The sequence below is a fragment of the Stegastes partitus genome, unplaced genomic scaffold (assembly GCF_000690725.1).
Source record: "Stegastes partitus isolate 25-593 unplaced genomic scaffold, Stegastes_partitus-1.0.2 Scaffold714, whole genome shotgun sequence".
Lineage (NCBI taxonomy): Eukaryota > Metazoa > Chordata > Actinopteri > Pomacentridae > Stegastes > Stegastes partitus.
In genome coordinates this window covers 194606-222096 of record NW_007578445.1, presented here as the reverse complement: position 1 = coordinate 222096, position 27491 = coordinate 194606, and the positions used below count along the sequence as shown (strand labels likewise).

The 27491-nt window shown below is 40.4% G+C and overlaps 1 protein-coding gene across 1 annotated transcript in view; it reads right to left on the bottom strand.

Moving 5' to 3' along the window:
* slc39a11 (solute carrier family 39, member 11) overlaps nucleotides 1-27491 on the bottom strand; it is a 177168-nt gene that overhangs the window by 49769 nt on the left and 99908 nt on the right. Inside the window, exon 4 of the mRNA XM_008291075.1 lies at nucleotides 24545-24665. Coding sequence (XP_008289297.1) covers nucleotides 24545-24665 — 121 coding nt within the window. The remainder of the gene's footprint in view (nucleotides 1-24544; nucleotides 24666-27491) is intronic.

Genomic DNA, 27491 nt, shown 5'->3' with positions numbered 1-27491 from the left:
GTGATGATGCATGGATCCTTCACATGTATTTCTCTGGGGACCGTCGCAGGCAGATTTGAATGTTTCCTTTCTGTTTTTATTAGGTGGGTGGTCTGTTATTTTACCACTTCGGCTGAGACTATTTCACGGGTTGCTATGGAATTTTGTACACAGTCTCCAGAGGACGACGTTTATTAATGGTTTTCAGTCCTAATTCTCTGTCACTGTTTTGGAGTGGAGGCCACAAGGTTTGCAGTAAGCGTGATTTATATATAATTTGCACACGATGGAGAGAATGTCATTCTTTCTCAACCGTCATCTGCTCAAAAACCTGTAGCACCACCTAAAGTAAAAGTGTAGCTCACCTCTCAAATTGCATTCTCCTTTTTTGTACTATTCACTGTCCTGGCTTGAAAAGCCGATGTTATTTTCTGGATTTGTTCCTGTGGTTATGTTTCTTCATAGGTCATGATGAGGCTCTATTATGCTGCTTTATTACTTTGCTAATTAATAGTGCGTCATGCTGCTGCTGATGTTTGTGTTCTCGGTCTGTTTGGGTTGACTGCTTACTGGATTGGGTCTCATTATCCTTGGGTCCATTTGGTCTGTCTGGCCTGAATAGGAACCACAGTGTGTAAGTGCATCACAGAGTAACTCACAACAGAATACAGTCACGATATAATTTTCACGATAACAATGGTACTGCAGTACAGTAATGCTGCGAAGACAATCACCTCGGTGTCAATTAATAATATGCTAATTAGGTCTTGACAATACAGCTGAAAGATTTATCATGGTAAAATGTTTGATTTTACTCAAAATTGATAATTCATAACATTTTAATTACCTATTTTTTTAAAATAAGGACCCGCCCAATTTGAGTTTTGCCACTTGAATTGAAGATACTTTAAGCCTATTTATCAAGGGACACAGGTAATTCAAATGTTGACACAACAACAATAACATGCACAAATAAATACATTTACACATGTATATAAAATTAAATATTGATGAAGGATTGATCTCACTTGGATACATGTTGAATATATATATTTTAAAAAAACAACAACACCTAAAACTAGCCTATCTGTACCCAGTCCATCAGCCTTCAGAGCAGGCCAGTAGGGGTTCCAACTTCAATGGAAGTTGTAGGAGACACTGGGTGTCTTTAGGCTGCAAAGCTCAACTTGCAAGGGCAACTATGGACCCTGCCACCACCAGGGGAGTCCTGTGGGTTAAAAGATGCCCAGGTGGCCGCAGATATCACACCTCGGGAGACCTGCGCAGGAGCCAACATGGAGAGCAATGGAGGGTGAAGGAGCTCCATTTTCAAGGGATATGAACCAGGGAGGAAGCACAACTGGGGCTTGTTCGTTTTTGTTTTGGTCTTTCTAATGTATTTAAGTAAACTATCAAACATTCTATCGCACAATTTTATTAATGCTATATATGAAATGTGTGCTGCCGGTACATGCTGCTATCGTGTTATCGCCCAGGTCTAGTATTAATTCAGTTAATACAGTCTGTGATATACTTCCCCATTCTGTCTGCTATTTTTTTCCCTTTTGAGTTTCTTCTACTTCACTGCAGGTTAGTTAACTTCTGTTTACATTTCTGTCATTTATCCAATAGGCGCTGCCACAAGGAATCATTAAGTAGTGACTGGTAAGTCAAACTCATTGAAATCAGCGTAGTGTGCATGAAAAAATAAAAAACTAAAAAGTTGGCATGAAAGAAGCCCAACCTAAAATATACACAGGCATGCCAAGTGATTGTTTAATTCCAATGCTGCATCTGTGACACATGATAAACTGGCAAAATAAAGGTCTACAAGACCACGTTGTTGTTTTCTATTCTCCCACTGTGCAACTGGCACAGCATGTCCATAACACTGACCAACAGGAGCCCAAAATCCTTAGTCATGACATTGGACATTTGTGTGATTCCAGTAGTAAAACCCATGCTCTGCCTCCAACGCTTTGACTAATACAAAGGCAGCAGTACTTCTAAACAAGCCTGCTGAAGTGACTGCTGTAGTTTCCCCTCACAAAGACTGTGAAGCAGCCTAAGTACCTGGATTCTCTCTGTCTTTGTAAACGGCATCATCAGTGAGATTTCTTACGGTCACTGGGCTTTTCCCTCCAGTACTCCACTCTCTTTCATATGCAGCTCTGTATGTTTTTGTGCTCCTCATTAGATTGGACAGGTCTGAACAAATTTGTGGTGCTCCAGCAAACAGCCTTCCTGCAAGTTTCAGAGAAAAAAAATGACCAGGTTTCTTGGTAAGAGTTTGCTTTTGCTGCTCTGTGACCAGGTAATTGTTAATCCCTGTGACTTCTGATGGGCATAATGGTGTATCTTAGTAAGTTTAGCAGTGATTATTAGAGGAAGGTGTGCTTCTCGTTATATAAGACTCCTTCCAATCGTATCAACCGAGTATTAAATTATCACTAACACCTGGAAAACAATTCATGATGATATGCTTCTTATGTTTCCACTTTCACTTCACCCGTCAGCCACAAAAGTAAATTCACTTCCAGGTAAAGTAAACAACACTGAACATCTCGTTATAAAACAACAGTCTGCTGGCAAACACTTGCATTCCGGCATTCATGTGGATGCGACACATACCTCCAACCCTAACAATGTTGTAGACAGAGCACATGTCGCCAAAGCAAAAGCACTTCCTGATCAGCATGGCAATGCAGCAAAAACTGCACATTAATGGTTCGACAAACACAGTAATGAGCTAAGGTGTTGACTCCGACTCCGAACTCTCTAGACACCAATCCAATCATTGGGATATAATACAAAGAATGAGCCCGATCAATGGAGGCCCCAACACGCAACCAACACAACCCAATGGATCCACTGCCAACATCCCATCTCCAGACACCACAGAACACCCCCGCAGGTCCCGTGTCCATGGCCTGATGAGTCAGAGCTGTTTTGGTGCCACAAGAGGGAATTACGCAACAACCAGGCAGGTGGTTTTAATATTGTGGCTAATTAGTGACCTTGTTTTTGAAAAATTGAAATTGTTTCCTCTTTTACCTTATTGCACATCATTTAAAAAAGAAAAACGTGCTTCAAGACAGACATACTAAGAACACAAAGGGAAACCAGATCAAGCAGCACGCTTCAAATCATCTCTGTTTGTTGCCCACGGTTCCTGGAAACAGTAGTAAACGTGAGCACCAGATCTGGTCTGAGCATTTCATTCTGTCATTAGCAGACATATTTTCTCACAGTGCCTCTAACATTTACGCCTGCCTGCCCATCTGCCTCTATTTCTGTTTTCCTACTAATCTCATACTCTGTGTTGTCACCCGTTTTTTTTTTTGGAAAAGGCACAGAATAAAAAGTGTCAATTAGTAAGCACAGAAGCACACAGACGGAGGAAGAAAACACTCTGGTATGAATTATTTTTAAGCATCAACTTGTTTTTTAAAATGTTTTTCATAGGTTGACAGTTAATGTTGGCTAAAATGTATGCGGTTCGAAAACCAAAACATGCATGGACTTTGCATTTCGTTTTATTAGAAATGAAACATTTAACAATCAGACCTGAGAACTGTAAAATGAATTTAGCTTAGGATCCCAAAACCACAAACACTAACACATTTAACAGTTGTATAATTAAATAGCTGTAATGGATTATACGTGTATGATCAGTTCTGCAGAAACTTGTTTGTGATTTTTCATGTTTGAACTGTTTGTGGTACTCATTGTCTCTGTCTACATCCTGTGGTTTGTGATATTTCACAAAAGCACAAGTTGGCAAGGTCGAGGAGTGTCTCTTTTTGTTGAACACCACACATTTGGGGGTAACTACATACATGGCTAAATCTACAGCCATGCTTGTGGCTTCGTGAGACCATACTTCAGGGGTGTCCAATCCTGGTCCTCGAGGGCCACAATCCTGCATGTTTTAGATGTTTCCCTCTTCCAACACACCTGATTCAAATGATCAGCTCATCATCAAGCTCTGCAGAAGCCTGATAACGATCCTGATCATTTGAATCAGGTGTGTTGGACGAGGGAAACATCTAAAACATGCAGGACTGTGGCCCTCGAGGATCAGGATTGGACACCCCTGCGGCATACTTTGACGCTGTGTTTTTGTTTTTTTTTAGCTACAGTAATGTCTGCATGCTAATCTGCTCACAATGATATTGCTAACATGGTGTTGCAAAGCAAGTATAAAGTTCACCATAATCATTATGTACTTTAGCAACATTTGCTAATTAGCACCCTAGACAGGTTGTGGTGATGCGCTTAGGACTGCTGTTAGCTCTGCAGTTACTAGGCCATAAAAGGAGTATTGGATAAACTGTAATTGTGACCAGGTTATAGTGGTGGACTTAATGGGTCACACAGGTTGTTACAATTAATCCTGAGGTCAATGTGGGTCCTCAACTATCATTTATAGCATTTTTTTTTATGGAAATCTATTTAATAACTGTCGTCATTTTAACATTCAATGACCTGTCTGGGGATCTCCTAAGTCACCGGGATTACTCCCTCTGAGACTACAAATGTCTGATTAAAATTTCAGTCTGCCCTCCTTCCAAAAATCACCACAAAGATAATCAAGCAGCTTATTGTGACCCATAGTTAAGTTGTAGAATTGAGTGACCTCTGGTGATTGTGAATAAGTGCATGTAAAATCCCTTCAAGGGTGGCCACCTATAGATGGGGTAGGACTCGTCACCCTGGCAACCTAGAAAGTAGTACTTTCTAACACGTTTAATGCTATGAGAGGGACTATTATAATCCAACACATGATCTTTTCCTTAACCTAACTACATAGTTTTGGTGTCTAAATATAGCCAAACAGTGAACAAATGGTCCCCACAGGGCAACAAATCTCCTAAGTGATAACCCTGCAACCTATACCTTTACCACTAGTCCCGCTTCCCTTTGTGAACTATCAGTCTTTAAAGATGTTGTTAGGGACAAGCGATTAATATTGTTTATGTTGGAGGACTTGATGAATGTTAATCCACTAATCCATTTCATTTCATGTCAGAAATGAACCAACACACAGATGACAATATGTATCCTTTAAGCCCTGATGACATCAATAGGCTTAAAAAAAAGCATGTTCAAGACCACGTGCAATACAATTATTTTTACATGCCTTCTATGTTGTCTGTGACTCATACCGTTCCTCTCATGTAAGGTCTGTGAAGTGCATACGTAATTAAGCCACTTCACTTTTTCAGAATTCTCCCTGTCAATACCTCCTACAACTTACAATTACCATTTTAACGGCATTGACTAGCATTAAATTGCTCTTACAAATAACCAATATGAGGCTGAAATGTCCACCACATGCGCTCTGTTTTCCTGGTATGATAATTGCCAATCAGCTCAAGAGAGGAGGAATTGCCAATAAACAGAATGTCAGAAACATTAAGGTTTCTGCAACCAACAGAAGAACAATTTCAATCAAATTTTAGCAAACAAGAAGGCACAGATAATTAACTACACAAAACACATACCAAATGCATTCCCTTGCCAATTTTGATTAAGACTGAATTTTCATTTCACCAGCTTCTGGCTGGAAATGACATGAACAAGTAACAAGAAACATTGTGTTAGAGATTGTTTAAAGACTGCTAAGAATGGTAGTGTGCAATGTCAACAAGAATCCAAGCATCACCACCAAGACCATCCTGATGAATCTGAGCAGGGAAATAAGGAGAAATATTCAATCCCAAGAACCTTATCCCTACAGTCAAGCATGGTGGTGAGACTACATCATTTCAAATGTTTCTGGTAATTTCTACCATTTTCTAGAGCGTTCTAATACATGCCTATGATGATGTAGTCTTTTAGTCTATCATTTGTCAATTGCAATGCATGACTACAACCAGTGCTTAGTCCCTTGCTTTTAGGCTCAATTGCTGAGAGAAAGTTTTACATTGTGGCAGGAAAAGGCTATAAACTGATGTCCAGGTGTTTTCAAGTGCCACAGTGTAAAGCATCCTGAAAAAGTTGAAGCAGCTCCACACTGTGAAAAAACTCAAAGGGTGGGGTGGGAAGTCAAAACTGACTTAACTACGCTGTTAAGAATGCCAGTGTGAGATGCCAACAAGAATCTAAGCGTCACCACTATAAGACCATCCTGATGAAACCGAGCAGGGCTGAAAGAAAGGAGAAACATTTAACCCAAAGAACACCATCCCCACAGTCAAGCATGGTGGGGGGACTGGAACACTTTGGGGGGTTTTCTTAGCTGATCGAAGTTGAAGGAAACAACATAGGAGAAGAAGCCAACATGAAGATTCTGGAGGAAACCATCAGTCCAAAACCGTGGTCTGAAACATACAGCCAAAGCGGTGAAGAACTGATTAACAGAAAACAATATGAACATTTTGAAGTGACCCAGCAAAGGTCCAGACCTGAATCCATCCAGAAATTGTGGATTAAAATGAAGACCAGAGTGATGGCAAATAAGCATAATGTCTCACCCCCTTTTCTTGCTTATTTAAGTAATTTCCAGCATGAAGAAATCTATTAAGTCAGTTGCATATTTATGGCAATTAAAATCTAGCATGCCTTGCAGATATCAAAACTGTGCAAATGTTATGGATACCAATTAAGCTGTACACCATTCTATCATTGATTTTTAATGAAGATTTCCCATCTGTGTGACTGCAATTGTCCCTACTGAAAATACCTTTGGTCTTAACAGAGACCAATTATAAGTTGAAACTGAAGGAAGTTTTGAATTTAATTTGTGCAGCTATATTAGGAAACCAGGGGGAAAAAAAGTGTATATAAAAAAAGAAGAGAGAGACAAGAGATTAGATCAATTAGACTCTTTGCGCGAATAAAGTTGCGGACCTGAAGGCTTTTTCATGTTGGACAGCCTGCTGATTCAGTGGCTGTCAAGAAACCTGCTGAGCCGAGGAACTATAAAGATGTAGAGAGATTTCGCCGAGATTTCTACTACTAATTAACTGCTGCAGTTTCCGTTCCCTCAAAACTTCTCAAGATTGACACACTGAAAAGACCAGGAGTGCAAAACAAGTACAGGGTAAGTTCTCCGTCTCTGCTGAAATCCGTATGTGACAGCCTGAGAGACTGAGAAAGAAAGAAAGAAAGAGAGAAAGGAAGGAAGGAAGGAATAGAGAAAGGCAGCAAAAGACGAGCAACATAAATAATACAGGAAGTAGCAATGCACCTGTGGTGAAACACTACAGTCAGCTCAGTCGATGAGAGTTTGGAGTGTTTGCCCCTTTGGTCTCACTCTACAGGGAGCATCAGTGTCTTTATCACCTTCATCAAACCTTCCTCTTTCTTTCCTCTGAGGCTTAATAGAGGATAAGGAAGCATTAGTGTTTCTCATCAAAAAGCTAAGCACTGGGTTGGAACACACTGGCAGGGAATTTTGCAGCAGCATGGGGATAAGAGGACCAGGCTTTTTGCCAAAAAAAAGGTTATTTGTTTGAATCTAAGGCCAGCTGAAAAAAAAAAAAAATTGAGTTCTGCTATCCCAACTCCTGGTAATAGAATTGTGCAATAGTTTGCAATTTTGTTTCTAATGGACATACAGATGGGTAACTTTGCCTGGGAATGGACATTGTTGATGCGTTTTTGAGCAGCCACTACATTAGGCGGTGACTTGTGCTTAGAAGATTGTCTATTTCGAGTTTCACTAGATGGATAAAAGAGACAAATGATGCTGTGTCCTTCTTTGTAACACAGGAATAAAAAGATGACGCTGAGCGTGCTGGAACTGATAACGATTCAGCAAATGAAATAATTGATATTTCCAAATGTCAGGAGATTGAGAATCATTTCAAATTGAAAGACTTAATGTGCCACTTTTTCTTACTCCTTCTACTAATTCGGAATGATCAAACAAGTGGGGTAACTGATGTAAATGCCTTTTAAATGAAGTGCAGTAACTCCACCGGCCAGGACTACTCAGCACTGCAGCATACTGGAAAAAGCTGTCGTACCTGTAAGAGATCTTGCTTTTATCTTTCACAGACTATTTTTAAAGTGAAAAAAAGATTAGTACACTTCTGTTCTCAGCAGGGCCCACTGTGTTCTTGTCATAGTACAAGTAAGAAAACAATGTGCTTTTGAATACCAACAAAAATCTCCATCTGTGCCTCTAGTACGAGTTTGTAGAGAGAGTAAATGGAGTTGCATATTTGTTAACTGACTGTATGACTGTAGTAGTTGTCTTGTAACAAGGTCCCCGCTGTTGTTCTGACGTGAAATCCCATTACTTTCTCACTTCCCCATCGAAAAACCGAGTGAGTATGTTGCTCCTCAGCTTAGACGAGCCCTAAAGAATAAAGTGTCTTGCCAAAAATGAGGCTCGCTGCAGAGAAAATAAGGCGAAATCCAGAAACTAACCGAATACGTGATGGAAAATATGTGCTGGTACCGGGCACTTGTGTTCCCTACTTCATTAAAAACAACACTTCTAAACCACTGACAACAAATGTATTTGACAGAGTGAGAATGTAAATCAGTAAAATGTGTGAACAATCACAGTTTCACCAAAAAATCATGACGTTCACCTTGAATTTCACCGATCTTCAACACAAGCTTGTCTTTTTTATGCAATTATCCTCAATTCATGTTCAAATTAGTGCCGCAACTTTTCAAAAGTACCCAATTAAAACAAATCCCATCACTCGTGAGGACAGCGTAGTCTCAAACTAAGCACCAACCTCTGAGATTTTAACTCGATCCTCTCTTGTCGGCATACACAACATCACACTGAGCTTGTCGAAAGAAAAGCACAGATGTTGTGCTGAGATACGGACATTAGAAACAGTGCCGAGCTGCTGTCAGCAACTGTGATCAGAACAAATTATGAATCCCTGTCAGCGGCATTAACCTAGAAATGTTTGAATAAAAGGAGTATATTTATGATGAAATAGGAGAGAGTGGCTTACATGCATCTTGCAAGTGCAGGACTGATAATTGTGGTGCACAGTGCAACACTTATACTGAGCAGCCACAACAATAAAACCACCTGCCTGATGTTGTTTGATCACCTTCAGGCTGCCAGAACAGCTCTGATGGCTACAAACCTCTGAATGTGTCCTGTGGTATCACGTGCCAAGATGTTAGCAGCAGATCCCTTGTAAATTGTGAGGTGGGCTGTCCGTGGATTGGAGTTTTTTATTTTATTTTTTTTCTTTTGTTGGTTTTGCTTTGTTTTTTTTCTTTTTTCAGAACATCCCACCTCTTTGTCATGTTCTTAAAACAATTCCTGAACAGGTAAGCCGCTCTACAGTCAGACTTATCCACCGTCGCGATTGATCAGATGCCAATAACGCCACCCATTTTATGTGCACGTGCTCATACTCAGATCAGACAAACCTGGGTTGACTTACCGAGTTGATAACTACCGTCATGTGACCAGTTATCCTGAGTGCGGTTGTTAAGGTTAGTCAAGCCGGATCTCTGAAAGATATCCTAGGTATGTTGAGCTTACTTCATAGTACAGGCCCCTGGTGTAAGAACGATATATTTTTGTTTTTATTTTTACCAACCTCTAGGGGGCGTAGATCATAGACTGTATAAAAGATGGACGTAGCAACCGGCCCTGAAAAATGAAGCCAACCCGCAAGTGTCAAAAACCTTCAATATCACTACGTCCGCTAGTCCTGGCTCCAAAAAGCCCTGGCTCCCATTGAAATGAATTGGAAAAGAAGTGATCACAGATCATGAAATACCGCATTCCTCCAGCTCAGGATTTTTTTCTTATTAGTTTTCATAATCAAATCCAGAGATCAGGTGGCCAATCGGAAAATAAATCAATACTGAATTTTTAAAAAATCGTCAACATTTTGCGGGCAAGGGGCGTGGCTGGCTTGATTGACAGTCGGCAGCGACCATACAGATGAAGTGAGCAGAAGGCGGTAAATGTGGGCGGGCAGAGAGGACCTGCCTCTCAATCCGTCTGACCAATCGCTGCTCCTATGGTTCCGCCCCCCTCCAGCCATTTTTGCGTCACTGGCTCCAAAAATCCAAGATGTCAACCAGAAAGTAGCAAAACCCTGGCTTCATTTTCTCAGTGCAGAAACCAACGGGTGACGTCACGGAAGCTACGTCCATCTTTTATACAGTCTATGGCGTAGATCCTTGTAAAGATGGCCCAGATTATAAAAGGGCACGCCATTGATGACAGGTGTTGTCAATCAGTGGGAAGCAAACAATTTTTTGACTGTTATCGGATCGAAGGAATGGAGTAATGGGATATTCTTTATTCATGTTTAATTTATATGGAGTGAGATAGGAAAATAAACAATTGGAACCAGAAGTGTTGTGAGAGTTTCTGGTCACATCAGGACCAAACACACTGATTAACAACTTGTAGAGGCTGGAAGTGGGCCGTAGTCACTACACTTGGTTTATTAACAGAATGTTATCCAGAGCATCACACTGCCTGTGGCGACTCGACTTCTTCCCTTAGTATGCTGCCATCTCCTCTCACTTTAAGCTATACACATGCACTTGGCTGTCCACATGATGTTAAAGACAACGTGACTCATCAGACCAGACCTACTTCATCCATCACTCTATCATCCAGTTCTGACTCTGTCCATTGTAGAAGCTTTCGGTGGTGAAAAGTGGTTAGGAAAGGCACTCCAACCCGCCGTGGCTCCACAGATCAATACTCTGCATGCACTGACATCTTTCTATCACAGCCAGCAATAAGGTTTGGAGCAGTTTGTGCTCCAGAAGCTCTTCTGTGGGATCAGACCACACAGGCCAGCCTTCGTTGCACATGTGAATCATTGAGCGCTGGCTGCCCTTAACTCTGTCACTGGTTCACTGGGTGTCCTTCCTCAGACCACTTTTCATAAGCGCTATCGCAGTTGCTCAGATCCTCATCCTCTGCCAATTATTGCTGCTTCCAGCACATCAGCTTTAAGAACTAAGTGTTCACTCGCTGCCTGATATATCCCATCCCTTAATAGGTGCAAATGTAATGAGACAATCATTGTTACTCCTTTCACCTGTCAGTGATTTTAACTGTGACTGATTGGTGTAATTTAGAGATCTTGTTCTGTCAGGGCCCCACTATAATAGAATGACCTGCCTGAAAACCTCAAACTTTCAATTTCTCTTTTGTTCTGAAGGCCCGCTTTTATTGTAAATTTTTTTACTCATTTATTTTTATCTGCTTTTAATGATTCTTCTGCAGGAATGTATGAGTATTTTTACTCTGTCCTTTTTAACTTTGCCTTGTCAGGTAATTTATAATTGCTGATTTTGATAAGTGCTATAAATACACTTTATTATTATCATTATAGACAGATGGCAAAGAAAAAAATGTAAACGTAACACTGCACAAAAATAAGAAAGTAACTGTTCCTCTAGAGAATTCCACAGCACAGAGCTCGGCTTCGTCACCCGAAAGGCTTCCACTCGATGCTTGTGCCGCATTCTGTTGTTGTACAGATGTGCGCCTTGTGTTGCCAGCTCAAGAGCAATTGATTCCGCTCAATTTACAGCGCATCATCATGCACCTCATGTTGACATACACATATTTATTTTTAGCAGAACTTTCTGAGCCGTCGCTTAGTTATGCTGCTATATGTTTAGACTGTGGGGGGACTTTTTATGATGCTGCTCCTCTCTCTTCTTCCATACAGTCATATATCACCACTACATATCACTAACTCTGTTGTCCCCTGAGGTCCTGTGATTGTTCTCTCGGTGGACATCTCTGATCTACAGATGCTGAACCTCTTAAATGTTTGTTGTTCTGTTTGTATTGTTTATCTGTTCTCCATTTGCCACCTTGCTACTCCTACCCCATCATCCCTTCTCTCACTCCAACCGGACGCCTTCCCTGATCCTGGTTCCGTTGGAGTTTTTTTTTTTTTTGGGTTCCTTCCCACCGTTGCTAACTGCTTGCTCATAGGGAATCCAAAGGCAACTTTGGATTGTTGGGTTCTCTGTTCTCTATTTAAAATTCGTAAGGTCTTCACCTTTCTATGTGAAATGCTATGAGATGACATGTTGTGAACTGGTGCTATGTAAATAAAACTGTATTTCATTGAATTTTCTGACACAATCGTCTCCCCTGTCTTTTCTGGACCATCTTGTGGCCTACTGGCTGTGAATACACCATTTTTAGATGCGCCTGGGGCAAAGAAAGCCTCGACAGTATGCTCCATCACTGACCACGTTAATGAATGTTATCTTTCAGTACCTGCTAGTATTAATGTCCCCACAGAAGTGCTGCAGAACAAGCCTTCCCATTGTCTTCCCTTTGCCCTTGCCACGGCTATATCCCTAAAGAGCATTTCTCAGATGACATTAGAGCCTTGTTTTTTGGTTTTTGTCCCTAATCACCTGGTTATTCTGCAGTTGCACAACTGCAATACAGATTAGCTACAAAAAAAAACACAACAATCAATCAGTTGCAGTCTAGAGTCCTGATTTATTGTCAAGCACATGCAGAAAGGAATGCTTTGTGTCATCCATACCTAGACTTATCAAATATTAGCTCGCCACAGCAAATTAGAGGAGCAGGGATGGTACCCTGTGCCGTTTTTGACCACTATGGAGCAATGTCCCTAAGAGGCACCAACATGCATGTCAATGTGCTCAAGACACTAAAAAAACAGGGGCTTCCTCATCAGTTTTATGCTAATCCACTGGTGGACAAATTCCAAGAAATGTAACAATGCACCAAAAAAAGAAAAGAACAAGAATGCTGGCAGACAAACTTTCCAATTCTTCCAAAAAAGAGGCTACTGCACGAAAGGAACACACTTTGGTAAGAAACACTGAATGCAAAGAATATCTTGCTTGTTAAAAAAAAGAAAGAAAAAGAAAAACAAAGGAAGAAAGACTCTACAGGGATGCTTCAGTCTAGATCTGGACAATCAACTTGTTTTTACTAATAATTATGTAAACACAGAAAACCACCTTCTAAAGAAAACTTGCCGAGCCACAACATAACAGCATCGATTATACTGGTCTGGCATTTTCTATATCAACTACCCCATCTTCTCATGCAGCCCTCCCAATTAAAGGAATTTAAACCCAAGATAAGTCTTCTCATTATCTACGCTCCCTAAAACAAAGCCCAAAGTGTACATGCAGCAGGTTAGCAAATGCAGTTATTTGGTTTTTAGGTACATTCTGCTGCAGGAGCTGTTTTTGATGTTCTGATGAAGACCGACTTGGACTTGTACATGGACATGACATAGAGATTTAGCAGCAGTTATTCCTTTAAGGCCTTTCAGGGTGTAGTAAGAATCTGACAGGGGCATTTCACTTTCATCTTGCTGGGACATTTCCAAAACATCTAACACACAGGTGCATGTTGTGGTTGGGAATACGCATTAAAGCTTCTCTCTGATCACAACTATGGCATCACCTCCTCCTCATTATAAAAGATAGGTCATGGACTTGACTGCAGTTTTTGGCCTAAGGCCTAAAAGAAAATCCTATGTATGTATTTTCTTTTAAGAAAGATTAATGAGGTGACATACATAGAAAAATGAGTATGGAGGTTTACATTTTGCAAGGTGCCTGCTGCTTAAAATATAATGTGAAATTCAGATCTAGTCCCATTTGTCATCTCCTAGTCCAGTCCAAAATTCAATCTGAAGCGCTAAATAAACAGAACGCCATAAGGCACACTTTGATTCCTCCTAATGCTGACTGAATTATTTAGGACGCGATGCATTAAGTATGAGAAGGAACTGGAATAGTTTTGTGCGTGCATGTGTGTACGTGTGAATACATGCATCTTTAAACGGGAACATGCTTACAAGAAGCTTCTCGCCACTTCAAATACCTGGAGAGCAGCAGGGGGGCAAAGAATTGATCTATTAAACATGTTTCATCACTTGTACAGTTGAAGAAAGAGCTTGTATGTACTGAAGCCGACACACTGAAAGATTGTCATTATCTGACAGCTTTGTGGTACTGTTCATTGTAGGGCTGGACCCGAATAGCCGCCTATTCGTTCGCTGTACTGGAATCGGAATATCAACTTTGACCGCCAAACATCCTTCCCCCCCCGCTGGAAACGGTGCCACTTCCAGTCCATCGGAACCTGGGCCGCGTTTGAAGTCTACATAAGGACGTAGTAGAGGAGGATGGTGGCATAAAATAGCAAACGCTGTTTCACCCAGGAGACTAGAATTTGCATCCTGTGTAGGACCTTTAGTCTTCGACTTAAGTTCCATTTTCACTTGCGAAGGCACTACTTGGTTAGGTTTACAGAAAATATGGTTTCAGTTAAACAAGACCCTTTCATGACATGTTTAAATATTCTCCATTTTCTGGTTTTCTAAGGGTAGGAGTCCCTCCTCTTCTAATATATGACTGGCTGGTTGAAAATGAGTAACAGCAAAACAACACAATAAATGGCAAAGACGTGTTGATTTGAAACTTATTTCTGATTTGCCACATACACATGTAGTTTGGCTGAAAACATATTTCCTTTAAAATTTATGCAGTGTCATTGAGTAGGAACTGAATTTCTGGGAGACAGGACTGCTGTGTCAATATTTCTAAAAGGTGTTCTTTTAGGACAGACAGTAGGTCTGCAAGTCACAAAGACCAGGAGAAATGACAGATATTACTACTGTTTGCTTACTACTGCTTCTTATGAAATGTTGTGAAGATAATGCCAATCATTCTCAGTCTAAGAAAACTGAATTAATAAAATTACTGAGGAAGTCAATCTTAGTTCTGCACTGCACTTCAATTTCTATAAAACTATGCAACTGTTTATAGTCTTTACTAATTTTTTAAGTAACTGTCCTTGAACACTTCAGAGGACAAACATTTTCTCCTTTTAGTTTGAAAACTGTCCTCCGTAAGACAGGCAGCTTTGTGCCGCAGTTGATGAGGTGTCTCTCCCATTCTAGATTTGATGTAATTACCTCAGGCCTGCTTGCATCAGGCTGCGCTGTCATTCCATCACATTATGATGAAGAGGTGCGGTTTCACCAACTGTGTCACACTGGCATGGTTCTCCTACAGCACCAGAGCTGCTGTCGTTACGCGCTCCCATTACGCACGGCCGCGGCTATTTATAGCGCTCGCGTCATTAATTTTTTCACACGCACCTGTCGAACATTATGACCAATGATATTTCAATCATCATTCCGAACAACCTGAATGATAATCAGCAATTCTGTTTCTCGACCCCACAGTGCTTTACGATAGAGGATAAAAATGAGAAGGACGAAATGTGTCATGGTTTGCCATTCTTGATGTTCATCATGCTCTGCTGGGTTTTTCCATTCACTAACCGTGCTGTCATTTCAGACCCGGCCACTCCCACCTGCCCTGCCAGTTAATCACTTGATCTTCCCTGCCTCCCTGCACATCTGCATCCATTTCCCTAATTAGTCCTCTCAACACTTACCACTGCTTCGCCGTTTATCTTTCGCCAGCTTGTCTTTGGGCATCCCAATGTAGCATTCCAGCATTCTCTAGCTTGTTTGTATTCTGCCAGAAACCCGAGGCTCTGTTGCTGTCTGGCTCCCTGTTTTGTCTGCCTTCCTGTTTTTGCAACCTTGTAAGAAAACCCTTGTTTGATTCAGTCTCATAATACAGGTGTGCCAGGCGGATTTTCTCCCGTTTCACCTCTCCGGATAATTGACGGAGAAATCTTTGTCTGGGATCTAGTCTGGACTGATGTTTGGCCTGGATTGTTTGGTAATGTGAGGGACTTACAGGTCTAGTTTTAAACCTCCTGAACTGTTGAAGATTCATTGATGCCACCCTGATAATATCATATATGTTAGGAGCCAAAATCTGAATGGTTATCATCATCACACCACTGCAAACGTTCACTAAATGTGTGCTAAACATTCTAGCCCTGCTTAACTTGTCTGTTTCCTCTGTTTTGCTTTTGGTTCTTAGCTTTGTTTGTCCCTTTTCAACTCCCTGTGTAGGCTACAAAATCGTCTAACAGTCTTAACCAAGTAAATGATTTAAAGTCTGTCTCACTCTGTATGGAAGAAATGATTATTTTTACAAACTGTTGGGTAGAAATGTTGTATTTTTTCTATTGTTTTTAGTCTTGTGGTGTTCACGGACCTGCATGCTTATTGGTGGGAAATGTCAATGCGCCTGTAGAGGCAACTCAAATTGTATCACCTGTGTTATACAGGAGTTAACAATTCAACATCTTAACCTATAAATAGGGGATAAACATCTTTAATTAACTATAAGCCTGGAGACATAAATGTGATCCATTTTGGAAGAATAAGCTCTTAAATTTAATCATTATGACACATAATCTATAGGCATATTGTCTCTATTTTCATTTCAGTTCAAATGATATCTAGTCTTTGTGTTTCCTTTACAGTGCTGTGGGGGGCCTCTTATGCTGGGCTCATAGTAGAGGAGTTTTTATCATCCTCGCAGATTTTAAAATCAGGTTGCATGACGCACATATGGAAGAACTTCACAGATACTGTTCTCTCTTATCTCAGACAAGCACACTCTAAAAGAATTGGAAATAATGGTGCATCACACACTACAGAATATTATCAAGATTATTGTTCCTGACGAAGCAGCACCACCTCACAGGATCGCATGGGGAAGAAGATGGAAACAAAATGAAGACTGTGCTGTGGTGCAGCAACTTAGAGTAAAGCTAACAGTACTTTGAAGCGAGTGAAAATATAAGCAGAAGGCTAAAAGGCAAGATGTAGATGATGAGAAAATGGTTGGGAAGATGCAGTCGACGTGGGTTGTCAGTTCTTCATGAAGAGCGACCATATTATTAATCATCCAGATTTGAACTTGAAAACATTTTGGGTATTATTCTAGATGGCCTTGTTGAGTCTCTGAGCAGTTCAGGAGGTGTCAGACTAGATCTACAAAACCCCTCCTATCATCAAATAATCAGGACCCAAAACCAGATATCTCCTCTGATTCTTTGGAGGGTTAAAAAAATGGGATAAAATAAGTCCCAAAACTCCTGTAGCATGAGTCTGGCAGTAGAGCTCCTTCCTAGGAATAGAAAATCCATTCAAGCTTTTAAACAGATGTCTGTCTTAAGAGTGAAAAAGCAATTTAATTATGGTTCTAAGCAGCTGTCATCCTGCTTAGGAGATTAGAATAAAGTAAAAAAATGGCAATGCATACCATCCACATTCATATACCACACATCTAAAAGGAACACATGAGGCTTTTGGTCTGTTTATCTTCCGTGATGGCTAAAAAAGACAGCGATTGCTGCTGCCGCTGCTGCACAGAAAGGTCTTTGAAACCGAGAGGGCACTTGGAAAAACACCAGATTTCTGAGAAGGTGAAGCTGATAACAAGAGGAAAGAGCTGTGAAATTAATCAAGCATTTTCAGATAGAAAAGAGAGACCAGCCACCGGTTATCTTGAATAATTTAAATGAAGAATAATACAGAAAATAATTAAGAAAATTGAAGGATGCTGGAAGAAGATGATGTGTGTGTGAGTTCATGCAAGTATGTAATATAACTGGGATGGTTAATAATGCTACTAATGATTGTCAACATGAGCTTTTGTACACAACTGAAAAGACTTCAAATAAAATATGTGTGTGAAAGCCTCACTGAATCAACCGAGACAGACCTGATGCACATCATCTACACAATGGAGGACAGAACCAGCAGACATAACCTACTTGTCGCAGAATTGTGTGCTGACGCCGACAGACATCTCATCCTCCACTCCCTTTTGTCTCGCCACGTTTGAGTGCGACCACAGATTAAGGCTAATGCCAAAGACACAATCAGAACACTCCACATCCCAGACACAGGCCTTGAACATGTGAGTCCAATGTAATCAGAACTCCAACAGTACTCAGCTGTAAGTGGAGCTCAGCATGATATAATTTATCTCCTCACATTTCTTCCTCTTTTCCAATGGGGTAGAGGCGGTGAGATTTCAGCCTTCAGGTTCGAACCTATCACAACAGCAGGAGCCCTCGGGCTATAATCAGCATCTCCTCCGTGGCCATTGTCGCACTAAGCAGGGAGACAGGAACTCTGACGTTGATGCTGATGAACTGAGACTGAACTACATTTACGGTTTTGATCCTTTTAGCATGAATCGGTATTTACTGCACAAGCATAAAATGCCAGTGGATTTGATGTCGGATTCGTTGTCAAGCGAGCAACTCTCAGTGAGATGCAGCTTACAATTCGGTCAACCCCCTCCCTGAAACACGGATCGCCCAGTAACGTCTGGCAGACCTGTCAGACTTTGGATTTCTCCACATATTATGTGCATGGCATTGCAGTAAAATAGATACTCCATATACACAAAATCTGGACAGAGGTTTCCTTTTTCCTTTACAAAACCAAAAATATTAAAGCAAAAGTGTAAGGAGTGGATAAAGCATTTTACCTCTCTGCTTCAAAACAAGCTAAAAACATTAGTATGCTTGCCTGACCAGTTTAATACCTACAATAGTAACCTAACTCTGTGTTACTTCCATGTCCAGCAGCTTTTAATACTGCATTGTCTTTCGGCAGTTACAGTTGCTGTCATTGTTTTTCAACTGTGAAAGGTAGCATAGCTTAATTTGTTGCTTTATTTTTGTAGATTTCTGAGATTACCTTGTCATGCTAATATCAATTTTCTTGTCATTCTGTACTTTGATTGAAGAAAGCCACAAGCCCTGTTCTTAGTTTTTGTTTTGTTATATTAGTAAACAATAAAAAGACTTCAATTAGGTTTTATGCTACTTCCCCAGTAGAGTTGGTATGTACCATAATGCGGGCTCGTCCTGGATAGTAACTGGTCCCAAAGCAAAAGGTGAAGTTACTGACTGCGTTGATTGGTTGCATTGGGAAGCTGAAGTCATGGAAGTCACACTTGCAGGTCCAGAGTCTAACTGTTGCACTATTGTTGGCCTTGGATTTTCACGAGCAATGTTTCTTAAAAAAAAAAACACTTTCGAACAGCTCATTCACTTTAAAGTATTTTCCAACAGTGTGAAGCTGGTCCTGGCTGCAAGAAATTAGCTTAGAAACACTTTGAGGTACACAACAGAGAGACCAAGGCACTGGCCAATCCGCCAAACTCTCCAGATCCCAAACCGATTGAGCATCTGAAGGGCACACAAGAACAAGCCCAGTCCCGCAACACCGTCTACGAAAATTGCGGTTCTGTGCAACTAAACTGCATTATTAGTTATGTTTAAAAAACAAACAAACAAAAAAAACATAGTTTCTTCCCAAAATGTGAGAGTCTGACAAAGTTGGCAATACTTCAAGTCCATGTAACATGGTAGCAGCGATACATTGCAGCAGATTTTTACTTGTTGTTTACTTGCAGTTTCATTCGCTGTTTAGCAAGTCTTGTTGCTTATATCTGGCATGTATTTTACTTATGTTGCTACGTGTTGTTTGTTTTTACATGTTTCTCAGCCAGGCTTGTCTTGGCCAGGCTTCCCTTGAAAAAGAGAGGTCATTGTATCTCAACGGGATCGACCTAGTTAAATAAAAGTTAAATAAATAAAAATAAAGTCTTCGAAAAATATTAATTTTAGGTTGACCCTTTTAGAACGATAACTACTTATTAGAAGTTTAGGTTTAGGCAACAGAATTACTTGGCTAGAGTAAGAGAAATAACACAGTATGGGATCACATACCACCCTTTCACAACATATTTAAAAGTCCCACCCCATTTAATAATTGGCTGGCTGGTATTGGTGACATGTTATGAACGAATGTAATCAAGCACTTTTTTGTTTACCCCAAAACGCAATTGAAATTGCAGTTTTGTTGTTTAGGAACATAAAATTTGGGAAACATGGCTGGTTCCATAGAGGCCCGAACCCGCAACCCACAAGACCCAATGGATCCGTAGCCAGTGGCGCACTGGGCCAGGCACAACAAGACAACCCAAAATTCTGTGTTTATGTCCTGATGGTAAAGAATGAAATGGGACACAGCTGTTTTGACAGCATGAGAGGGACCTACACAATATGGGCCAGGAGGCTTTAATGTTGTTTCTGATGGATGTGCACAGAACCTCCCGTCCAAGTATGTAAGCCATGCAGCTAAACAGGAATATGGTATGATGAAATAACACCCTGATGTCCCAATTTCTCTTACACATAATTAGGACTAACGACAGTCAGTTAACCCCCAGCTGTTCTGCTGCAGTCACCGGAGAGCTCTGCATTGGACAGCAGTATGACAATTCAGTGTTTCTAAGATAAATGATTTACTGTTTTTGATGTATAAATTTGCATTATAAACTGACTCAGGCATGAGGAAATACTGCTCTCTATTTTCAGAATTCCCTACATACAGCAGACTGGATATGCTGCATTCTGAATAGCACGTTCAAATATGCAGTGACTTATACTGCAATGTGATCTCCAAATGGGAATCAACCTGATCTTATATATATGCTCCTTTCTGTTTACTGTGTTGGCTGACTGACTTCAGATGGCCTCAGGGTAACCACAGGGACGCAATAAATGTGTAACTGATTCGCAATTCGTAAAAGCTCGCCTGCAACACACAGTCAGTAAACCTATGGACTTCAGCGCTCCAGGAAATGTACCATCACTGTGCACAATGACTAAAGCTGCAATTCATTTCTGTGTTTGACAACAATGAAATGATAGCGCTGTCGAACAATAAATGATTTTTCAAGAGTGCAGGGATATTACTTGAGTTGCAGCTTATCAGAACAATGCTGCCGTCTGCTCATAAATAGGCCTTTTCTTTCTTGTCTGTTTTCTGTCTGAGTGCAGTCTTCTGGTTCTTCAAGTTTTCAAGTGTTTTTTTTTTTTTTCTTTCTTTCTTTGACTTGTTCTCCAGTTGAGCACCTCTGGCTGCCAACTGTGAGAGGTCCCTGAAAAGAACATCAAAGCTATTCAAGACTTTTCACTTCAGATCGAACAATGTACCCGACAAGTCCTTACATCAATGGAAGCCATTTGAATGTATGGAAAAATGCCATAATCATCATCAAGTGAGGTCACTATGACAGTAACGGAATGCAAACAAGAGGTGAGTCGGATAAAATGACTAAGACATGCACATACAGTCACAAAAGAATCAAAAAGTAACCCAATCCTCCAGCGCTTTTCGATTAATCAGCAGTCCTTACGTTACCATAATAGGGTCTTTGTCTGCATGAATTAACTCAACAAAAATAAACGTAGCTTCTAATTAGCTAATACCAATTATAGTAATTAGCTGCAATCCGTTTAGATGGAAGTTTCAGAGGCTGCAAAAGGCACGTCGATGAAGTGGCTTCCTTGACACATGACTGGAACTAATGTTATTAGTTCTGCCTATGCTTCTTCTTCTGCTTTGACAAGTCAAAATAGCTGCTGTGCTGCGAAAAAGATGTGCCACCTAACAATAGTTAAAAAAAAACACACACTCAGGTTACTACTTTCCCAATTTTTCCACTTCCAAAAATGAATAAATAACTCCATAAAACTACAACAACAAAAAAAAAGCCTTGAAGGTAAAAAACACTTGTATTTGCTGATGTCTTTAAAAAAAATCAATGCCTATTGGTGCTTTTTTTTTTTTCATGGTTAATTAGGCGCTGATAGGATACTCCAGGGGAGGTGCTAATTGACAGAGACTGTTTTTGCCAGTCAGATGAGGTGTTAAGTTTGTGCTATCTTGAGAACATCCCAGAGGAATAATTTCCTTTTATACTGTACCATTATTGAGAAAGTGTAAAAAACACTTACTAGTGACTAGTAATTAAAAGGAGAAGTGTTGCCAGAAGGAGAAGGCAGTCCTAAAAGCCACTTCATGATTTCCGTGTGATCAATGCAGTCTTCGAAAGCGTAAAGCAGACGCACTCATGGTTCATTCCACACTCCAAGAGGTACAGTATGTGTTACTGTGCTACACAGTTCCCCTCATATCGAACCAAGCAAAACTATGTTTCTGAAAGGAGGTGACCTTTTACTTTTTACAAGATTTGCAGTGAAAGATTGGACTGTAGCACCGTGCAAGTGCCGTTGAACACAGGATTTCTGGAGAATTTAGAACTTCCTGTCATGTTTGAACTCCGTCAGTGGATTCACAAATCAAAGCACCTTCCTAAATCCAGCAGCGGCTACTTCAACTACAACTTTTCTAATGATGAATTATGAAAGTGTAGCTGACGGAGAACCTCTTTGCATACTCTCCTTTAAACCAGCATTTGTTTTAGGCACCAGCTGTTATCCCGGCACATTTGGAACGGGATACCTGCAGTGCAAACGCAGCCAGTTTTGGGCTGCTAGCTGAAAAACCAAAAAGAGGTCCACACATCGTCCTATCAGAGCATCTTCCGTTGTAGACTGAGACCACCGAGGTGCACCACAGAAGGCCACAGGAGGTCCTTCCTACCTGAGGCAATCAGACTGTACAGTTCCTCCCTCTTCTGCGGGAGGGATACATAATCAACGGACTCATTTCCATGTGCAATATCATCTGTGCTTTTCTTTACTATCATTGTTCAAGTGCAATATTCTAGTGCAATACATCTGTTTACTTTCAGTTTGCTTTCTGATAATCTGTACTTTTTTTTGTACTTGTGTTATTTTATTTTATTTATTTATTTGTTTAGTTTTTCTAGACACTATTTCTTGGCATCCACCTAGACACTTTACACACTTAAGACACTTCACACAAACACTTCTAGACACTTTGCTTTTTGTACTTTGTATTCCTTTTGATTTCTATTTTACTACTAACCTCTGTATAATTGTGTATATACCACTAACCTTTATTGTATCATATTCTGGCAAAACACTTTCCTCTGGGATGAATAGAGTTGATCTTATCTCTTACAAAGACCTTTTGTAGACTTGGGTGGATGTAACACGTAACCTCGAGTACAAATGGACGTGGAAAGCATGATATGACATCTAGTCAGCGCCCTGGTAGGAGAGTGATGTACAAGAAGTAAGTCTCTTGCTCGCCGATACCTGTGCTAAGTCAGAACTGTTCCCCCTCTCGTGTTGTCCAACTACCTCTTCATATATCACTGTCTTATTGTTAGCTGATAAGTGTTGGATTATTTGAATTAAAACCTCTGTTTAGACTATTAAATAATCTGATTGTTTAATCTGGAGCATATAAAACCAGGCTCTGTCAGGCAAACTGTGCAGAAGGTAGACATTTTTAAAAAAAATTCTCACAGCTGTTTGACGATACTGTCACACTTAGGCAGTTCGGTCCAGTTTCGTCACACTTTGTAGTGTTTGTCCAATTCATTTGTTTTATTTTAGGTAGTGAGAAAACTGTCTGTCAAAAATCTGCCAAAGCTACTGAAACAGAGACCCTCCTTTATCAGGTGGTCTCGGTGTGCTTCAAAGTGAAAAATAGTGGCGGTTGGATTGTGGGCTAAAAAAAAAAAACAGTATTTAATTACACTTTTAACACTTTTTGGGGTTATTTTATGAACTAAACAGTGCAGGCAATGATCTCTAATAAATGAGAGAAGGTGTTCTGAGCCGGTGCCCTCCTCTACGCACCTTTGAGTTTCCTCATTAAAAGCCAGTGAAACACAGCAGCAACTCCTTTGGGTACAATTATGATAGAAGACGCCTTGTTTTCTTCTTTCTACTTGGTCGCCACTATTTAAGCGTGACAGTCTCAACAAATAACGTTTATTATCAGATATCTCTTCATGAACTCTTTGTGGCTCCAGAAAAAAAATAAAAAAAACACATAAGGTCTGTAATGTGCAGCTGTCAGTCACTACCATTTTATTTCTATTTCCTCCACTCGCTCTTGCTGGGCTTAGACTTCAAGTGAACACAAATAGACAGTCAGTAGATTGTCAGCTTAAAACCAAATCCGACAAAAACATTGTTCCCAACACACATACGACTAATTTCCTTTCCACTGCTGGTTCATAAGGCTTGTTTCCCCACTTTATCTGATTAGATCTGTTCTATAATTTTCCAACTTGCTCTACTTATGTAGATGTTTATGCAGTTTGTGTGTAATGGTGAATTATGGTATAATCGTTCTTTGATTTTTTGGGGGGAGATGTGTTTATTGTCTCGAAATTAGACTCATTTCGTGTCTTGCGGACTAGAAAAAGTACTTCATGTCAAAAAGACAAGTGTGACAATGTTAATGTGTAGATTATGTGTAGGTTAGCAGCCAATTATGTTCACGGCTTATTGTGGATACTGTTAGAGATTGCTTGGAGAGAGGTAAGAGTTCCAAACTCTGGGTAATTTCCCAAGAGCTATCCAGATTAAAACACCATTCAAAGTTAGGAGAGCATCCTATATAAGCGTACAGGACAGATAAGGTAGAAGTGAAGCAGATAAAAATCAGGAAAGAGAAAAGCAGTAGCCATCAGAGAAGCTCCAGGTGCCAGCAAATGCAGTCCTCCTTTGTGCGTTTTTATCCAATATCAGTGCAGAATCATTGATTTCACTTTCTTATGGCTGAAATTTTCTAGAACAGCAGCATACGATGAAAATAAGTAGGACTACACTTGCTGCAGCTGCAAATGCTTGTATGGTTCTGTGATGATTCTTTATTTTTCTGAAATCCAGCGCAAAACAGCTGATGTGGGTATATGAAGGGAGGCTTGCCTGAGAGAGGTCCAGCTCTACCTATCCTGATGGTCATCTCGTCTGAGTCCATCTGCTGCAACGCCGGCTCCTCCATTTTTTCTTTGGCCAGTTTGGAGTCGGGGGGCAGAGCCAAGGCAGTGTGGGGGTCGGCTCCTACGCCCTAATGAAGGCAGAGAAAGACACGGAGGCTGGTTAAAATCAGTGTTACACACAGCAGACTGACAATGACTGCTGTGAAATTTTGAAAAATTCACACAGCTACTCCATTTTCAGGTGAATTCAGGATGGTGACACCTGTCCCTTCAAAGTGCGGCTGATGGATTAAAGCATCTTTCCAGAGAATTTGCGTTTTAGTTTTGCAAAAACGTGCCACTTAAAGAAAAAAACAAAAACCGCATGGTACAAACGTATTGCATACCCTGTGGCTTAGAGTTCAGTCAGCTGTATCCCACAGATCATCACTTAACAACCGTGTCTGTTGACTTAAAGGAGGTATGAACAGAAATCCATCAGTATCACAGCAGATAATCATACAAAACACTCTGTGAAGGCCGTCATTACTTTAAACGGTCAACAAAGAAAACACAAAAACACACCGTTATTCACACGCTGCTACTCATTTTGCACAGTCAGACAGCTTGGAAGCTCAGTTGTTGCTTTGAGATGCAAGTTAGGAAAGCATTTATTTAACAATTCAGCCCAAGCAGACACGCTTTCCCAATGACACCTCTTTTTTATCTTCTCTGTACACTCTGTGTTCACATAAAAACAGATTATTGAAGAAGCCTGCGCGTTTTGAATACAGCATCAGTGCCACCTTATAAGTAGATTTTGACAAAGGAATGCTTTTAAAGGCAGATCAGGTAATATACCAGGATCACCACTAATGAGCCTTACTAAACAGTCAGGCTTATGAGTGTCTGGACAATGGCATAGTTTCTGTAATTTCCACTTTGTACACCACCACCACCACAATGGATTAGAAAATAAGCAATCAAGAAGTGATTTTAGTGAGGACTTTCAGCTTTAACTAAAGGGGTTTATTACAATTACATTGCATTGACCATTTAGGAATTACAGTCCGTTTTACAGAGTCCCTCCATTTTCACAAATGGAAAAATTGGAGAAATAATTTCATGACAAATGAAGGAGATAAAAGGTCTAAAGCTGACTCCAAATGGTACATTTGCATGGCTGTTCATGGGGACTCTCTTTATGCACTCCAAAGAGGTGTTGACATGAGTCAAGGCGGCTGTTGTTATGATAAAACAAGAGAACAGATCTATCACAGAGATCGCAGAAATTCCGTTAAATCAAATAAACTGTGGCAAATGAACTGGATGAAGGTAGGGATCTTTCCTTTGTGAAGAAGATGTGCAGTCAAGAGATGCCTTCATGAATGTAAATACGGACGGTTGACTTCAAGCAGCAAACAAGTGGTAACACTCGAGAACAGAAAAGGGGAGATTAGGCTTTGCTAGGAAACATTTTTTAAAATCCCTTCCTAGCTGTGCAGCAAGATTTTTTGGACAGATAAAACCTTTTTGGAGGACAAAAGGGGAAGCTTAATATCCAAAGCAGATCATCTGTCAAACACGGTGGAGGCAGTGCTATGACATGGGCATGGACCACTGCTGATGAACCGTGACATGTAAAAAGCTTTACTTTCTGCTCATATTCAGCCAAATTCTGCAAAACTAAAAGGATGGTACTTCACAGTCCAGATGGATAATGAACCAAAGCATATTGCGAACACAACCCAAGAACTTCAGGCAAAAAAAAAAAATTTTTTTAAATGGCCGAACCAGTCACTTGACCTCCACCTGATCGAGTTGCTTTTTCCTTACGAAAGAAAAGATTGAACACAGACACAAGCAAAAACTGGAGGTGGCTGCAGTAAAGGTCTGACCGAATGTCTCAACAAGGTAGAAAGCTCAGCATTTAGTGATGCCCATGCGCTCCAGATTTCTAGCACAAAGGCTAATCCAATATTATAGCTGAACTGCTTGAATTCAAGCTGAATTTCTACATTTTAATCAGGGAAAATTACAAAATTGTGTCACTGTATTGTCATTTTTTATGGAGCATGTTAGTGCATCATCTACGGCAAAGCGTCACATTTTGGACAAACGGTGAAAGCGCTTTCCCAGTTTGTTGATGAGTCCAATGAGAGGTGAAAATGATATAAGGCAGGTTCATGTTGGTGTCTACGGAAGATATGTCATCCATCTACTACAAAACCTTAAAGAAATAATGTATTTGCCAGGCTAGTTCACGCATGGCCTTATCACGCTGTTTCGAAACGTCAAACAGCATCGTGAATGTCAAAAGTTTTATCAGGATAATGCAGTTCACCTTCACATTATGTCGACTCTAAAAGGAACAGAAATGTACAGTGGAGGGTCACGAAACAGCTTTGATACGCAGTTACATATCAAAGCACTGTGAACTGATATCAGCTTAACAAAAGTGGTTTTAAAATTCTAGAGTCAAGTGTGTGGAGGTAAACATAGCATTTACTAAAGTGGTGACATCTCACTAGCAACTCTGTATGTACAAGGATCTTATTGTTTGGGTATTTCTACCCCCAAAAAATTGGCAATTAAATCTAGCATAAAATGGCTGTACACTGAAAATATAATCATCATTTGGTATTCTAAACAATGTTATCATCTGAAACACCTTCATCGTTCAGCATAATATATCGTTTTTTTGACAGATGCCACACGTTGTTTTTGTTTCGTCCTGATATTTGCTGCTCCAGCAACGCAGTCGTTTGCCTCTGCTCCATGAAATATCTTGAACTTTAGTAAATCTCCTGTAAATCTCCAGTAAATCCTCGTGTCTCAATGGCTTTCTGAGATGGTGAGCCGCCTCCCCACGCTTATCCTACCAGCTTGTTAGGTCTGCTGTGTTCGCTCACCTAAATTCCTCTTTTACGCAATCATATGTTTCTTTTTTATGACTTGAGTGCAAGAAATCATTA